We start from the raw sequence: 16,684 nt of genomic DNA, 5'->3' as shown, positions 1-16,684 counted from the left end.
GTATATTAAATAATTAAACCAACTGTTAAATTAGTTGTTATATATCAATATATAATTTTTTAATTTATTTTTAATGTATGTTTTATATTTTAATAATTTTTTTATATGTAGTGTTCATATCTAATGGTTGAGAAATCAAATACAATTGGGATCTTCTTCTTATTTACAATGAAATAATATTGTCATAGTTTATAATTTTATCATTAACTTAATTACTTAAAAAACATAAAAGTTAAAGAAACAAACATCGATAAAGACAAAAATGAGAATAATAACACTTTGAACATGAACATGCATGAAACACTTCAGATTCGAAAATTTAGAGACATGATACGACTCAAGGAAATAAGTGTTGGATATTCAAATTTTAAAGCAACTATCTACCAGCAAAATTTTTTTAAATAAAACTAAAATCTACAACGAATTAATCTGTCATGTTAAAAAAATACTGTAAAAACAAAAAATAAATCAGACTGCTTAGATGACGTATGTATAGGTTACGGTGCAATATGTGGATAATGGTTTTTTTTTTTCAATTAATATCGTCACATGTAATTTTTTTTTATAAAATATATTTTTATATGTTTTTTTAATTATACTTCAAAAATATAAGATAAAAAATGATACTTTATAACATCAATTAAATAAAAAATTTGAAAATATCTATTTACGTTTTGTGGAATGGAGGACCGAAGAATAGTACATTGACGGCAGCTTTATTGAGTGCTTAAAGTCAATAGAAACGTAGAGATTTGTCTTCTTTTTGTACACGTAAAACGTATATTTCTTTAAATCAATAATTTTATTGGATAATTATTTTAATCCAAATGTGATGCGCGTACAACAAATTAACGGGTAAATCGTGCCTGTATCATGTGATACTGACTTTCAATAAGTTGACTTCATTAGTTTAGTTTTCCACTTGGAGCAGAAAAGTATATTATATGGAACTGGTTCCCATTTTTTTTTCATGATAATTGAAAGGAAAATAATGACTATTCAAACATCTGGTACCAAAAAGGCCAAACACAATCACTCCAATAAACATAACCTACAACTACATATTTACAATATTAGTGTACCACTTGATACATATTAGAAACTTTAATAAATAGCTACAAGCAAAAAGTGTGATTCTCTTGTAGCAATCCTTGTTTCTCAACTTTTTCAGGGTAGAAGAGGAAGTTCCACCTTGTCAAAGGAAAAGAAACTGACCCGTCCCTCCGTGACTAAGCCAATCTTCAAAGGAAGGCCACCACATTGTTTTTCAAGAGCTTCTGTTTCTGCTTTAGATGGTGGATCACCCCTAACAGATATGCACACATTAATATGACAAATTCCAAATCAGATAAAAGAAAAAGTTTATTAATAGTCCATAAGGATCAAACAAATTAATATAGATAGGTAACTGCATGAGCTAGTCCTATGTTCTTATTCTCCTATGACAACACAATCATCAATTGCTATCAAGCAAATTTACGAACAACAACCATATATATAGAGTTAGAGACAATTTTCAATCAGAGAAGCTACAACCATATCAGCTCTTTATTCAGTCCCATAATTACATGCATTATGCAATACAACTTGTTTATGGCAATATATAAGTGTATCTGTTTGAGTGAATGCGAAAATACATGTCATGGTATGCTTGAATACTTGAAGTCATGTTCTGAATTGCTCCACTACCTAAATACCCTAGAGTATAGCAGTACATGATATCTAACAAATCAAGTTTCTTAACTCTAAAGTAGAAACATACTGCAATATGAGAAATAGTAATTACCGAGATAAGTATAGCAGAAAACTAGGATCACCCGGGGAAGACTTTCTAAACCTACTGTTTGGAAGATAAACATCGAAATCTGGCCTTGAACCATTAATCTGCATCTCACTTAATAACTTATTGATGGAAAGCTCGGATTTGGAGCTCATCAAGTCTACTCCTTGTTCGGTTTCTTCGGCAACATCAACAGCCTTATGGGAACTTTTAATTCCCTTCAAACTCCAAGCAACGCCGTGCCGCCCAACTATGTAGCCAAGAGACTTGAGGTGCCTGTAAACCTCAAACATCTCCCAGCAACACCCACTCTTACCTCCAGCAATCTTTTCATACATATCCATTAGGGACATGCTTCTTTCACAATCATCTAAGAGATCTAAGGCTCCTATCTCCATCAAATACCTGCCAAAGTAAACATTGTTACGTACAATGAATGCACTATTGTAACAATTTCCTTTCTAATACATTATAAAATCTGCATATAATCGATATATTTTTAATGCATGTAATTCATATTCTTAATTCAATGATGTAACAAAGTAATTAGTCTCTCTTCGGGTAACAACAAAGAGGGTGCATATCACCTACAAAGACTCCTCAATGGAAGAATAAACCTTGCCACTTCGAACTATCCCAGTTGTGACCCATGTTTTGCCACGATTTTCAATGACTTCGGCCATTCCCATCTCATCATTCCAAACAGCTTTGGATTTCACGTACCTGCTAATTTGCAAATTAAATTAAAAATCAAAGAATTCACTTGAATATTCTCACAAGTATATACTACATATCAAGGAAGAAAAGACCTGAACTGTAACTTGGTGGTGGAACTGGAGGAAAAGGCACTGTCATTATCATCTTCATCACTTGCATTTTGCAAGTAGACCTCATCGTCGGTGGAAGAAGGTTCCTCAAATGACTTGGTTTCCATGTATAAAAAGCTGTAATTGTTACAAGAATAAAAATAACACGGTTTTGCCGCAAAAAATTTACAGTTATTGGGTGAGACATTTATAAAAACAGATAGAGTGCAATGTTAGCGCCACAGTTGTGAATGTGATACCTACGCTAATTACTATTTCTCTACGAGCTAACACTTCACAAACAAAATCATAAATATGGAGTTATAACTTAAAAGGTTCCAAAACCAGAAATAAGCAAGAGTTAACAGAAGTAGGTTTTAAAAACCGAACCGGTCATCGAACCGTTCTTGCTACTGGTTCACTGGTTCATAGATTCAACCGGTTTGACCGTGGTTGAACCGGAAAAACCATTTTAATAAAATAATAAATAAAATATAAATAAACACATTAAAACATAATTATAGTCTAATATAAACTTTAAAATATCATCCATACTTAAAAATTACCAGCAATCCAATAATATAATCCAGTTAAAATATCACAGTAACCCACTCCAACCCAATAATCTCAACAAACAACAATTATTATTACAAAAATTCTAAACTTCTAATATGTCATGATCTTATGAGAGAATCAATTACAATAATTTAGATAAACTATATTTATCGTTCTAAATTCCCTAAGCTAGCTTTACTATATATATAGGGTTTACGGTTAAAATATATAAAATTGCAAAGATATTTAGATTCGATCTTATTAGACATTGGGATTTTCATGAGATCAGCTTGACTTATTCCGTTGGATAACTTTTAGTAAGGCATAAATCCAAGTCAATATATGGAAATGCAAACCAAAAACTGAATGTTTGCAAAACATTCCATTGATCAAATGCTGAAACGCGTTGAGATCAAATAACAACCAGCAAGCATAGCAAAGCAAACAATCATATTCAACGACACAACACAACCCTACCCTAATCATTTAATCAATCAATGCTTCAGAAATTAATCATGCTTCAAAATTTGTTACAATAAAAAATAAAACCATAAAAAGATGTACTATCTTCTACATTCCAATCAAAGAAAATACCTATTATGTTATTTTTCAAAGGAAAAAATAGAAAATAAATGAGAGAAAGAGCAAGAGACTATTCCATGCCACTGTTTCACAGTAACTTCACAACTGTTTTATTTGCAAAACAAAGTCATTCACAACATGAACTAATACTAGAAAGAAAATGAAAACTTTCATGGCCAACTAGATAGAATTGCTTGCATATTTAGAAAAGAGTAATCACCCAAATTTTGGTTCAAAAGAAACAATTTGGTTTTCAAAAATATATACATTGTTCTATCCGACATATCTCTAATAGAAAAGAAAAGAATAAACTACTCTACTTACTAGTTACTACCATATGTCACAAAATTTGATACCTTCTATCTACCAATATGCAACAATACAAAGGCTATGGGATCAAAGGCATACAGATCACTACGACTTAGTGAGGAATATGAACGAATATATTCACAAATCAACAAACAAAATTACTAGGATCAACAAACAAAATTTCGATACCCAATTTAAAAAAGAAACTAAAAAGTTAATTGCTAAAGTGGGTCACAAGAATTACATCCTTAATCATCACAGGACCAACCTCAGAGAGAAGGTCCAAGCATGGTGGTAGAATCTCTTTGGAAGCATGGATTGAGCCATACTAAACCAATAGGAGCAGTTTTAACATGGCAGGAGCAGTTTTACCATGGCAGGTTTTCATCTTCCACTCAATGAACAATTTATTAAATCAACAACAGCAAAACACAATATAACAATCAAAAGGTAGAGAACAACACCAAAACAATAGTTTATCAAATTAACAAGTTAATAAGAACAATTAAAACTGAAAATCAAAATAACAATAACAATTAAAATTTTAAACTACAGCAAACCAACAACAAAATAAGAACTAGAAAAAATACTAACCATGAAAACAACAATAAAAAAAACAATAACTGAACAATTAATACAAGAAAGAACAAGAAGAAGGAAAAAAAAATCACCCTATGATGGAGCAGTTCTGAAATTCAAACAGTACAGGGAGAGGGAGGAGCTTTAAATCGTGACGGAGATGGCTGAATGGAGGCTGAACAATGGCGGAACCGTGGCTGAAAGGCGGCGGAACAAAGGCTGAACAGAGGATCAAACACGCGGCGTAGACGACTGAACAGAGGGCTAAGCAGCTCGAACAAGGGTTGGTCAAAAAGGGCAGAACAAGGGTTGGCCAAAAAACAGAGGCAGAAGCTTGGCCAAAAAGGAGGCGGATGCGCGGCGAACAAGGGCGACGTTGCGCCGAAGCTGTAGCAATGCGGACGGCGGCGGTGGCTGGACGTTGAGGAACGGCGACAAGAGAGGGCTGCTTCGGTGCTTCCTCCAAGCTGCATTCGAGTTCTCTTCTCTGCGTTCTTCAGTGTGTTTGTTCAGAGGGCAGAGAGAGGGAAGTGAGGGAGTGAGGAGGAGACTGTGAGAGAGGAAGGAGGAGAGTGACTGAGTGAGACTGTGAGAGAGGAGAGGCCAAGAAGGTGCTGCGCGTTTTGGTTACTGGTTAGGGTTCCTCTAACCAACGGCACCGTTTTGAGCAAATTTCAGAAAACCGGCCGGGTCTCGGTTCGGTTAGACCGTCCGATTCCCGACCGGTTCGACGGTCCAACGACGGTTTCTGAATCTTTCGGTTTTGATATATGACCGATTCGTTTCCGGTTCAACTGACCGGTTTGAACTGGTTTTCAGAAGAACAAACCAAAATCAGTAGAAGAAAACGAAGCTAGGTTACCGGAGATCTGGACAACTAGGTGGACAGCTGGCGAGATTTCGAGAGCTAGAGTCAGAGACTCAGAGTGAAGAGTGCTATTAGGGTCAGGATTCCGGCGGAAACGGTGGTTCCGTTAGCCAGCGTTGTGGCAGGTGATGCTGGAATCGATGGGAAAATGAAATGGTGAGCAAGGTTCTGAAAACCGGACCGGTCATCAAACCGCTCTAGTCACTAGTTCACTAGTCTAACCGGTCTAACCGTGGTTCAACCGAAAAACCGTTCCATAATAAAATAATAAATAAATTATAAATAAACATCCTAAATATCTTTGAAATTTAAACTCTACATAAAATATCACCAACTAAATGTAATTAATCATCAAAATATGCAATGACTTGCTGCAAATTTGTTGACAATTAACATAATTATACTTCCATTAAAAATAGCTCGATTGAATTACAATGCACAAGTTAAAGATAGAGAATATTGTCTTAATGTAGCTAAGTCAAAAAGTAAAACAAAAAATGATAGTGTTGCACAATAAACACACAACAGAGGCTGAAACAAAAAAAAATCCAACACGGAGGAGGGGTAGCAAGTCGGCAGAGATCAAGAACAGGGACAGTGCAACCAAACAAGGAACAAAACAATGAAAACAGAATTTTTTTATAACAGAACAATCAAAACATGAATCATACAATCACTAATTGCAAATATTTTCTTCATAAGAACAGAACAATGAAAACATGAAGCATATAATAAATCAAAAGATCACCAATTGCAAATTTTTTAATAAGAACAGAAGTTAGAACAGTGAAAAATGAAGAAAGATTAATAGTTTTCAACCCAATTTTAACAAAGCTCATCACAATGATTAACAACAAAAAAAAGCAATGAAGGAACAGTGAATCAGTAATAGACAGAAACAGACAGTAAAGCAGTAATAGAGTTATCAATTTAAAATTTATCATCAAATACAATCAGTGAGCAAAACCAGTCAACCAAGTACTGACTGGGCATTCGGAAAAAAAAAATCAAAAGAACATTTAAATCACGGCAAAAACACAACAACAACAACAGGAACATTTAAAACAAAGCAACCCAAAAAAAATCTAAAAATCACCATTGCTGAAAACAATGATTTGATACGTGTATGCTCAAAGAATTAAAAGCTAAGCTTACAGGAAAGTGAAGAATACCCAAACCAAAGAACCTTCAATCACAGCTTAAATCAAGAACAGAAAATCACAACAAAAACAAAAAAAAGTTAAAACTTTAAAAGTAACAGACAACAACACAAGAACAATGAACAAATTAACAAGTTCACAGTAATCAGTTCAAATTTACCAGAAGAACACTAATGCAAGTGGAATCATCATGCTAATATGTTTTCTGCAAAGATGCTATTTGTGCAGCTAAAATTTCCTAATTACTAAGATCCAATTATTCTAATTTCACATGCAATCAACTTACTAAGTTTTTAAAAGCTAGAAATTATAAAACCAACCAGAAATATGGTTAAAGCATTTCATCAAACATGTTGAGGGCGGTAAAATTAAAACGAAATAAGAGAATTCAAAGCTTAATATCAATGTGATAGAGAAGAGAACATAACTATTGTAACTTTAATTCAATCTATGAAAAAATCCAAACCACTACCAAATTAAATAGTTACTTATTGTAATGGAAATCAGAAGTTGCAGAGTTTGAAGCAGAGTATTGGTGTTGTGTGAGTGTATTGTCTGGTGGCGGGTTTAGGGAACTCACGGCGGCGACAAAAGGGAGCAGTTCGACGGCTAGGTGGAGCGCGCGGGTTGGTCGCGGAGTTTGAAGGAGAGCAACGTGGCTTCCAGACGAACGTGAATGCGAACTGGAACGGTGAACGGCGAGTGAACGCAAACGGTTAACGCCGAGCGAACGTGAAGGCGAAGAACGCGAACGAAGACGACAGCTGAACGAAAACCCGAACGTAAACGGCACACAAACGGCGACGGAAGCGCGGCTGAGCAGACAAAGACGACGGACGCCGAGCTCGAGGAAGCAGCCGCGATCGGTGACAGCGAACAGGGGTCGAAGACTTGGAGCACGAGTTAAGCTAGATAGACGGACGGATGGCGAACTTTGAGTGCGATGGACGGCGGCAGTATGCCACTCCTTGCGGCGGTGGTGTAGGCTTACAGTGCTAGGTTTTTTTTTTTTTGCTGGGTTTGTGTGATTTCTTTCTGAATGAAAGAAAGGGAGAAAGGGAGAAAGAAACGAAGGAACCTCCGTTTTTGTTTAAACCGGGCGGGTTCCGGTTCGGTCCGACCGACTGGTTCTCGGCCGGTTTAACGATTTTTCTGATAGGGGTGTTATCGGTTCAGTTTGGTTTGGTTTTGGACCAAAAACCAGCCGAACCGATATGTTCGATTTCTACAGATACACAACCGTTCGGTTTGTTATTTTTACAACAACCGAATCGAACCAACAGCAGTTTGATTCGGTCGATTTTTTTTGTTTTTAATTTCTAATGAGCAAAATATGAATCACAATAATTAGAGGTTCAAAATAGTCAATAAACTAAAATAATAAGAGTAAAACATTGAAATGGTTAGGGGTTAGGGATTTTTGTTGTTAGGTTAAAGATTAAAATGGTTAAAACATTGAAATTGATGCATATGTTCGGTTCGGTTTGGTTTGGTTCGGTTTCCATCGAGCCAACCGAAAACCGAACCGAACCGATCGGTTTTGTAAAAAAAAATAAAAAAAAAAAAACAATTTTTTCGATTTTCAAATCGGTTATTGTAATTTTCGATTTGGTTTGCGGTAATTTTCGGTTCGGTTCGATAACTTACACCCCTATTCTCTGATTTTTTAAACAACAGTTTTACATGCTTAATCGGATCGTTAATATTGTTGGTTTGTGGTTGAACCGGTCCGACCGATCGGTCCATTCCGGTTTTTAAAACATTTGATGGTGAGTCATGAGTGGAATGTGGATTCTCTAGATTAGTTGGGCTTAATTTAAGCCCAAAAATAAGGCAAGCCCAATAGGCCCAAAAGGCCCAAAAAATTCGAGAGTTTCAGAAAGTACAAATGAGGAAACAGAAACACAGAAAAGGAAGTGGGAGATGGCGAAATCGGTGAGGAATCTCACCAAGGGACTCAAAGCTATTGAAGACTTGGAACTTCTCAAGCTCTTGAGATCCGAGATCAGTTTCGAACTTTCTTCTAATCCATTTCAGGTTCCCTCCCTTTTTTCTTTTTCACTCTCAATTATTATGAATTAATCAATGAAACTGAAAAAAAAATTACCTTTGTGTGTGCAGGGTGCCGAAACTGGTTCGTTAGGGGAATTCGTGGTGGACTATGATTCGCCACGGTCAAAAGACGTGGTTTTCCGGAGGAAACTCTATTCGGGTGAGGAAGTTGCAGTTTCTGCTCAATTGGGTCCTCCTAACTATGATAATGACCTCGTTTTTCAAAGGAATGCTTTTGCCAAAGTGTGTGTGAAGAAGCCTTCATTCAGCTCCATTTTGCAGTTTGATTGTCAGGTTTATCAAGTCGATGATAAGAGCTCTGAATTCAGCATTGATGGTGCTTATTATCTCAGATCATCCATGTCTTTGAGTCCTTCCATTTATAAAGGCCCCTTCTTCAGGTAAAAGAAAATAAAATAAACCTATTACTGTTGCATTCACTCTTTACTTATTGGTTATTGATGTTTGCTATGTTTTAAGCTTTTGCAACAATGTTTATGCCTAGTTTTCCGAGTTTATGTCGGATGAAGTAGATGGTGTCTGTAGGTGTGTGTCACACGTGCTTGTTTATATTTTTCTTTCGGTCGTTGTAAAACAATTCCAAATGAGGAAAGGAAAAAGAAAAAACACCAACAAAATTTTATAGCAATAGGTGGGATTGGTTTTTTTATCAAATGACAGTTATTGTGTTGTATCGTGTCTGCAGTGAGATTGTTAACATAATTGATTTAATAGAAGTATGACTAAATTTAGACTTAAGTTTTGAAGGTACTTTTTGTCATATATATAAAACATGAAGACTCCAACATTTTGACCAATCTTCATGAATCCCTAAGATGTACATTGCCTTTTAGGCTGCGTTTGTTTCTGGGAACAGGACAAGACAAGACACTGAGAATAAGACACAAAAGACAAAGATACAAAAATTAGTGTTTTTGTATTTTGTTAGGTGATAAAATAGAACAAATTATGAAAATCTAATTTATTCTCATTTCTTTTATAAAAAAAGAATTATGAAAAAAATATAATGCTAAAAAATATAATTATAAAAATTTGATAAAAATAATGAAAAAACAAAGTTGTGTTTTTTGTTAGTGTCTCTGTGTTCTTCCTATCAGGACACAAAATACACTAATTTAGTGTCTCTGGACACAATGTCTCTGTTCATGTTTTATCTGCCAAACATAATTTTGTGTCTCTGTGTTCTGCCTGTAAACAAACGGGGCCTTATTTCTCATTGTCTTGAATAATATAATCAAAATACTTAAATCTCTTTATACTTTTTCCAATGAAATCATGGTATTGAATCCTGAGCTCTCTGCCTAGCTATCTACACAATCATCAGTCTTTTATATACATTGGTTTCATATATCAAGAGCTCTCTGCCTAGCTATCTATATAGGCTTCTACCCTTTTATACTTAGACTATCAATGTACTAGTGTTTATTGTTTTTAGACTGTATTGCATTGTAAACAATTCTTGTTGGCCTAGTTGTTATTTAGAGAGTTGAATTGGCTAGATCAGCTATTAGTTATAATAGTAATAGTAATTAGGTATTAGGTATTAGGTAATAGGTAATAGAAGCAACTTGATTTTGTTTACAATAACACTTGCTCATTGTTCCTCTCTACATCCATGTGAAGCGAATTGGATAGTAAGTTGCAAGATGCACTCAAGGAATACCTCATATCTAAAGGTATTGGAACAAGCCTCACCAATTTCATCCTCCACTATCTACACAAGAAAGAGCAGCAGCAATATGTGAATTGGCTGAAAAAAGGTGAAGATTTTCTGACCAAAAACTGAGCCATCTAGTCCATTTTCTAGGAAAATTCTACATAGTTCTGCAGAGTTCCAATACTGTTAGTATTGTCACTTGTCATAGTAAAGGGAATTGTGTATCAAATGCTCAATTTTTTCTAATTATGTTGTCAATTCTTATAGCATTCACATAATGACACTGATGAATTTAGGTGTAGAATCATTTCTTACTTTTTAATTGTTATTTACTTTCAATCACTTTCTCACTGCAATCATAGAAGTGACCTGGTTTTAATTATCACTGCATAATCCATGGTCTTCTAATGAAGATGCACAAGAAATTAAATTGTAGAAAAGAACACAAACCCAAAATTGAAACAAGTGCTTGTATGGAGCTAAATATATTAAACTAAAATCCGGCTTGGACTTGAATTGATTAAAACTATGGGGGCTAAAAGATAATTAATAATTTTAAAGAGGCTGATTACCAAATTCAAGCTTTATTGATGCAGGGATCAAAACGTAATTTTCTTTTTCCTATTTTGAATTCACACTGTGCTTATGGATTTCTAGATAAAGTTATCTTTCTTCTTCTTTTTTTTTTTTTAATGGGCCGGCATAGACTTGTTAAAAGGTAGCATTATGTGAGGGCTAATAAAATTCTTAAGACATGACCAAAGACAAAATAATAAAATTCTGAAGACATTTTCTATGACTACATATTATTCTTGTTTTTGGTCAAAATTCTTTCTTTGAGGAAACATTGCTCCTCTTTATGACCAGATTCAATCTTGTGTTTTTTTTTTTTTGGGGGGGGGGGGGGGGGGGTGGGTTTGGTATGCACATACATGATTTTCATGTAATAGGACTAGTCTATTGACTATTATTAAAATATAGGGTCCAAATAAATAAAATCAATCCATTATCAAATTAAAAAAAATCACGTTGACCACCTTTAAATAAAAGAGATAAATTTAGTTTGAGTTTTGTAACTGTGAATCAAATTAATAGTGTCGATACAAAATTTATGATCAAATTGAGGTTTGAAAACAAAGGATCAAAATTGAATACAGGATAAAATTTATTGTTATCTCAACAGCAAAACGTATCTTTTTTTTCATATAAAATATCATGTTTTTAAATTTGAGTCTTACTAAGTGTAATTATTAGGAATATCATAAATAAAAAAACATATAGTGTTAAATTTTTGTAGCAAACCTTCTCATTTTGTGCTTTATTTCATGCCAACATTATTTTTTGATATTAAGACGTGCAAGAATGAATCTCGTAATTAAACTCCAGTAACGCATGTATCTTGCATCATAAATCAATAAATTAATGTCCAACGCATGTATCTTGCATCATAAATCAATAAATTAATGTCAAACCTCTTATGGAACAACTTCAAAGGATGTCCACTTGCTCTTATACCACAAAATGTCTTGGTAGGTTGACAATTTTGGAAGGTTTCAGACATTCCCAGATTTCATTGTTTTATTTTAATATATATTTTAAAACGGTAATGTTAATAAGACAAAAAAAATCTAAAATATTTATTAATTGTGTAACAATTAATAAATGCTAAATAAGATAAGTTATGACTGTTTTGGCTGATTTTTTTTTGTTACCAAATATTTCCGATTTCCAAAATGTTATTTGTACATTAAAAGTAGTCACCATGTATTTGTATATAAATACATATATTATTTAGTTCATTTTTAATGTGTATTTTATATTCAAATATGTATTTTATATTAATGTTAATTTTGATAGCTGATTTTAGTATACATATAGTATAGTTATATTTATTTTGATCTTTATTATTTGAATCAGTGGTTAAGGGTGGCTTAATTGAAGTTACTGAGGAGTTGTTAATTAAATGATCTCAGGGGAATATAGGATTAAGGGTGTTTTTTAAAATCTGAGTAATTGACTATAACCCCCCTCAAAACATTGAATTGTTGGTTCTATTTTATTATTTTAACACTATAAGTTGTGGGAAACACTAAACAGGAGGTTGTTATTAATTATTATGTTATCATCTAACTACATATTTAAATTCACTGGAGATGCATGTAATTCAAAAAAAAAACGACTAGATATTTTAAATAGATAATTATTTGTAAGAACTATTATATTTAAAAAATAGACAATGAATTTTCATAATTAATATATATTTGCATAAGTTTGTCATTGCTGCATATTTTTTTTTATAATTAATAACTCCATTTTTAAATTCACTCCTTCAAAAAAAATACTCAATCATTTTTTGTTTATATTAACTATAAAATTGTTATCCACGAAATATTGTTGATTATGCACGTTCACTAGTTTTTTAATATAGACAAACAAACATTAAATAAGGTTTGGTCTTTTTAATATATATATATATATATATATATATATATATATATGAGTTACATTTTCAAAATGCAAGTACCACACTATCCATTTTAAAGATAGAAATATTAGAGTGATCTGCCTCTGTCAATGAGCTGGTGTTTCTAAAGTTATGGTATAGTTAATAAAATTCATTATATTTTTCTCTATTAGAGTTTTATTAATTATGCTTACAGGACACATATTAAAAATATTAAAATATATAAAGCAATTTTTAATAAAATGATTTAGTTAATAGTGTTTAAAAAAACATTTGTTATTAAAAAAACAATTTTTATTTTATATTTAATAAATTAAAAAAATGTTATTTATGTTTATAATTTTTAAAAAATCTAACATAAAATTTTTTAAAACTCATTAAAATTACAAATTTTAATATAATTTTATATATTAATTAATATTTAAATTTAATTTTTATATAATATTTATTATAATATTTTTAAATTTTAAAAATTATTTTACTAAATATATTATTATCGTTTGTATTTATTAAAAATTATTTTTAATTTAATTTAATAAATATAAATATTATAAATTTTAAAAAATTATAATAGGCCTGTGATTTTTTTGGCTCACAAACAATAAATTTTAAAAAATTTAAAAATATATTTAAGTCTCGTATCCATATCAAAATTTAAATACATCAATTTTTTGTTGACTTATATCTTAAAGTCAACAAAATTTCTGTTATATTGATCTAAGCAATATACATATGCATATATAAAAGAATTTTTAAAATAAGATAAATTAAATATAAAAATCGGTATGTATAAATTAAAAGAAAAAAGAAAATATTTAAATATATTTTTAAATATTCATGGAGCTTAAGGACGTTTTTGTCCAACTCTATACTTATTATAAAGAGTGAAGTACCAACCCGGCCCCTGTCCATTTTCAAGAATGACAACGCGACCCCTCAAAATAAAATCGATCCACTTCGGTCCCTGTCCCATGATTCCATCACACAACGCGGTCCCTGTGGGTATTTTTCCGTCAACTCTGAACGGAAAATGCTGACGTGTCACGTTCAGAAATGGACAGGGGTCTAATTGTCTCTAAATTTAAATTGGTTAGGGGTTTATTTGTCCTTATAATTTTTTAAACAATATTTTTTTAGATTTTTTTTATTTATTGTATTAATATTTTTTTCAATAAATTATTAAATATATGGTATAATAAGTACAAACTAATTAATAAATTATTCAAATTTAAAAATATCATTTATTATGAAACTAAATAAACTATTCTCAAATATAATTTTTAAATACATAAATAATAAACATTAAAATTCAGTTAATACATTAATAATAATACTCTATGATATACTATTAGTATTATGATCTAGATAATTTTTTACAATAAAGTGAAAACTAATGAACACATTACTTGATATATAGTAAAATATTTTTGAGTAATAACAAATTTAATTTTTTATCTCTTTAAACTAAATTAATAATTTTATTTAATATCTTTGTACTAAAATACATTATGAACAAGCTACTAATACTAAATGAAATAATTAAAATATATAACCTTTAATGAAATAATTAAATACTAATTGAAATAATTCTATTTTTTATCTCTTTAATTGAATTTTAATATACTTAAAATTTTAATTAATCTATATTATTCTTATTGATAAATTTTTATCAATCTATAACCTTATGATCATATGTATTATTAATAGATTAATAATATTATTGATACTTTAAATTTGTTGAGTTTATAAATGGTCTCCATCATACACACACACACACACACACATATATATATATATATATATATATATATATATATTACTTCATTTAGTATTAGTAGTTTACTCATAGTGTATTTTAGTATAAAGATATTGTTACGGTAGGTAACCGGAGATTAGTCCAAGGGATGGCGTTTGGCGGCCCAAGTGAGTGATGGAGGAGGACTCCAGGCAGGTTCGCAACTCGGGAGGCTCCGTCCGACTTGTGCTCGCGTATGAATGGGGGGTGGTACCTGCAAAGACACTCCGATGCCTAAGTTAGCAAGGGTGTAAGCAGGTCTTATAGAGTATTGGACTTAGGGATACCTGAGGGGATGTCAGTGTATTTATAGAGGTGAGCCAATAACCACCGTTGGTGTAGTGCCGTATCTTTAGGGTGGTAACCGTCCCCATTATCTTGGGGAGGTTAAGATATGGCTTCATGAGGCGGTTAGAGAGATTTTAGGGGCGGTTACTCATTTGAATGAGTATTTATCTGCCAGCTGATCTCACATCCGACCTCTTCATACCAAGGTCGTGGTTGACACCGACTTCTTATGTGAAAGTCGGTATTTTGTAAGGCTTATCCTATTGGGTTAGGCCTTTCGGTTGGACCTGGGCCCTTATCATTGGGCCAGGGTATGAACAGTGCCCCTACTTGAGCCCAAATTTTCTTTAAAGTTTGGGTTCAAGTATTCAACTCGGGTTCGTAGTCGACTTGTTTGAGAGAATACGGATCTTGGGAACCGACGTGATTTTTGCGACCTTTTGATTTCTGACAGTTACGTCAATTCAAGCGTCGTGTCCGTTGAGGGATCATTTAGGGATTGAGGGCTTTGGTAACGGTGCAGTCTCATTAATGACTGCCTCGCTTTTTACCATTATGCCCCTTAGCCTTTTTTATAAATTCTTTCCCTCTCTTTCCATTTTCCGTTTCTGCAATCTTTCAAACTTTCTCCTTATCTTGTTCGTACTGCATCCTTGCGTTCGAAGACTTCTGTTCTTCTCCAACCTCCATTTTCGGATAAAGGTTAGTTTTATTCATGCTTTATGTTTGCATGTTTTGCGAGTAGCTAGGTTGACCTGTAGATTCTAGTTTCGAATCTCTCTTCTTTAGTGGCCGTATTTTTTGATTTTCTTTTTCTTTTTCCTTTTTGTAGGTTTTCTGCCACTTTCTTCTTTATAAAAAATGGCCTTTGTAGACATTCTTTCTCAGTGGGTTGATGATACGGTCCTTGGGGAGGAACCGTTGGTTGACGCTGAGTTCATCACCCACCTTCGTACTCATCATAGGCTCTGTACTTCGGACGAGGACGAGCCTAAATATGAACTGATAATCTCGGGTCCTGAAGACCGGGTCTGTTTTGGGAGAGCTAATGAGGCGGCCCCTCATTTTTTCTTCATGTATGAATGTATGATCACCCGTTTGGGTGTTTTTCTTCCTTTCTCTGATTTCGAGATATCCGTTTTGCACCACTGTAAGGTTGCCCCCACTCAACTCCACCCCAATTCATGGGGTTTTTTGAAGATTTACCAGTTTATAAACCACGCTTTGGACTTTCCGACTTCCTTGAGAATCTTCTTCTATCTTTTCCATATGACTAAGCCCTTTAGTGGGCTAAACAACAAACAACAATGGGTATCCTTCCGAGCCATTCAAGGTCGGAGGATTTTCACCCTTTTTGACGAATCTTTCCACGACTTCAAAAATTTCTTCTTCAAGGTTCAAGCCGTAGAGGGTCACCACCCCTTTTTTCTGGACGACCATTCCTCCCCTCGCTTTCCCCTTTATTGGCTGCCGGCCACCCCTTGTGAAAAGATTGGTCTAGATGACCTAGACGAGGTGGAGGCGGCCATTGTAGGGTTTTTCCGAGAGGCGTGGGGGAGGTCCCCATACTTGGATACCAGAAAAATTCTTCAGGGAACACCGACTTTCGTTCAATCTCAACTAGGTAGTGCATGCATTATTTATTTCCGAGTAGTTTCCGCCGACTTATATTATACCGACTTGTAACTTGGTTGTTTCTTTTGTAGATATGGCAAAAAAGAACGCTCAGGAGGCCTACCAAAGGGTCCGAGAGGCCAAGGCGAAGTCC

The 16,684-nt window shown here is 33.3% G+C and overlaps 2 protein-coding genes across 8 annotated transcripts; one reads left to right on the top strand and one right to left on the bottom strand.

Moving 5' to 3' along the window:
• Window positions 1-936: 936 nt before the first annotated feature.
• Window positions 937-7,689, bottom strand: LOC130935380 (uncharacterized). 7 transcript variants are annotated; one of them, XM_057865104.1, is made up of 5 exons: window positions 7,220-7,689; window positions 2,590-2,702; window positions 2,372-2,503; window positions 1,787-2,185; window positions 937-1,306 (listed from the first exon to the last, which is right to left on the bottom strand). In XM_057865104.1, the coding sequence occupies exons 3-5, from the start codon at window positions 2,467-2,469 to the stop codon at window positions 1,168-1,170; spliced, it is 636 nt and encodes a 211-aa protein (XP_057721087.1). In that variant the 5' UTR covers window positions 2,470-2,503; window positions 2,590-2,702; window positions 7,220-7,689; the 3' UTR covers window positions 937-1,167. The 7 variants fall into 7 exon arrangements, with proteins under 7 accessions (XP_057721087.1, XP_057721084.1, XP_057721088.1 ...); XM_057865101.1 differs by having other exon boundaries at window positions 2,590-2,724; window positions 7,220-7,444; XM_057865105.1 differs by having other exon boundaries at window positions 7,128-7,423.
• Window positions 7,690-8,517: 828 nt separating this feature from the next.
• Window positions 8,518-10,683, top strand: LOC130932994 (mitochondrial acidic protein MAM33). Its single transcript, XM_057862472.1, has 3 exons — window positions 8,518-8,676; window positions 8,761-9,092; window positions 10,336-10,683. The coding sequence occupies exons 1-3, from the start codon at window positions 8,563-8,565 to the stop codon at window positions 10,496-10,498; spliced, it is 609 nt and encodes a 202-aa protein (XP_057718455.1). The 5' UTR covers window positions 8,518-8,562; the 3' UTR covers window positions 10,499-10,683.
• The last annotated feature ends 6,001 nt before the right edge of the window (window positions 10,684-16,684 follow it).

Source organism: Arachis stenosperma, chromosome 6 (genome assembly GCF_014773155.1).
Source record: "Arachis stenosperma cultivar V10309 chromosome 6, arast.V10309.gnm1.PFL2, whole genome shotgun sequence".
NCBI classification, from domain to species: domain Eukaryota; kingdom Viridiplantae; phylum Streptophyta; class Magnoliopsida; order Fabales; family Fabaceae; genus Arachis; species Arachis stenosperma.
The sequence above is the reverse complement of the archived record's forward strand: the minus strand, read 5'-3'. Positions and strand labels throughout refer to the sequence as shown.

What these genes read in the sequence shown, in the direction of transcription:
- LOC130932994 (XM_057862472.1), top strand. Translation starts at nt 8,563, where the DNA reads ATGGCGAAATCGGTGAGGAATCTCACCAAGGGACTCAAAGCTATTGAA. An exon ending in TTTCTTCTAATCCATTTCAG is followed by an intron (nt 8,677 to 8,760) that starts GTTCCCTCCCTT and finishes TTGTGTGTGCAG; the next exon opens with GGTGCCGAAACTGGTTCGTT. An exon ending in TATAAAGGCCCCTTCTTCAG is followed by an intron (nt 9,093 to 10,335) that starts GTAAAAGAAAAT and finishes ATCCATGTGAAG; the next exon opens with CGAATTGGATAGTAAGTTGC.
- LOC130935380 (XM_057865099.1), bottom strand. Translation starts at nt 4,359, where the DNA reads ATGGCTCAATCCATGCTTCCAAAGAGATTCTACCACCATGCTTGGACC. An exon ending in ACCACCAAGTTACAGTTCAG is followed by an intron (nt 2,504 to 2,589) that starts GTCTTTTCTTCC and finishes GCAAATTAGCAG; the next exon opens with GTACGTGAAATCCAAAGCTG. An exon ending in TCTTCCATTGAGGAGTCTTT is followed by an intron (nt 2,186 to 2,371) that starts GTAGGTGATATG and finishes TTACTTTGGCAG; the next exon opens with GTATTTGATGGAGATAGGAG.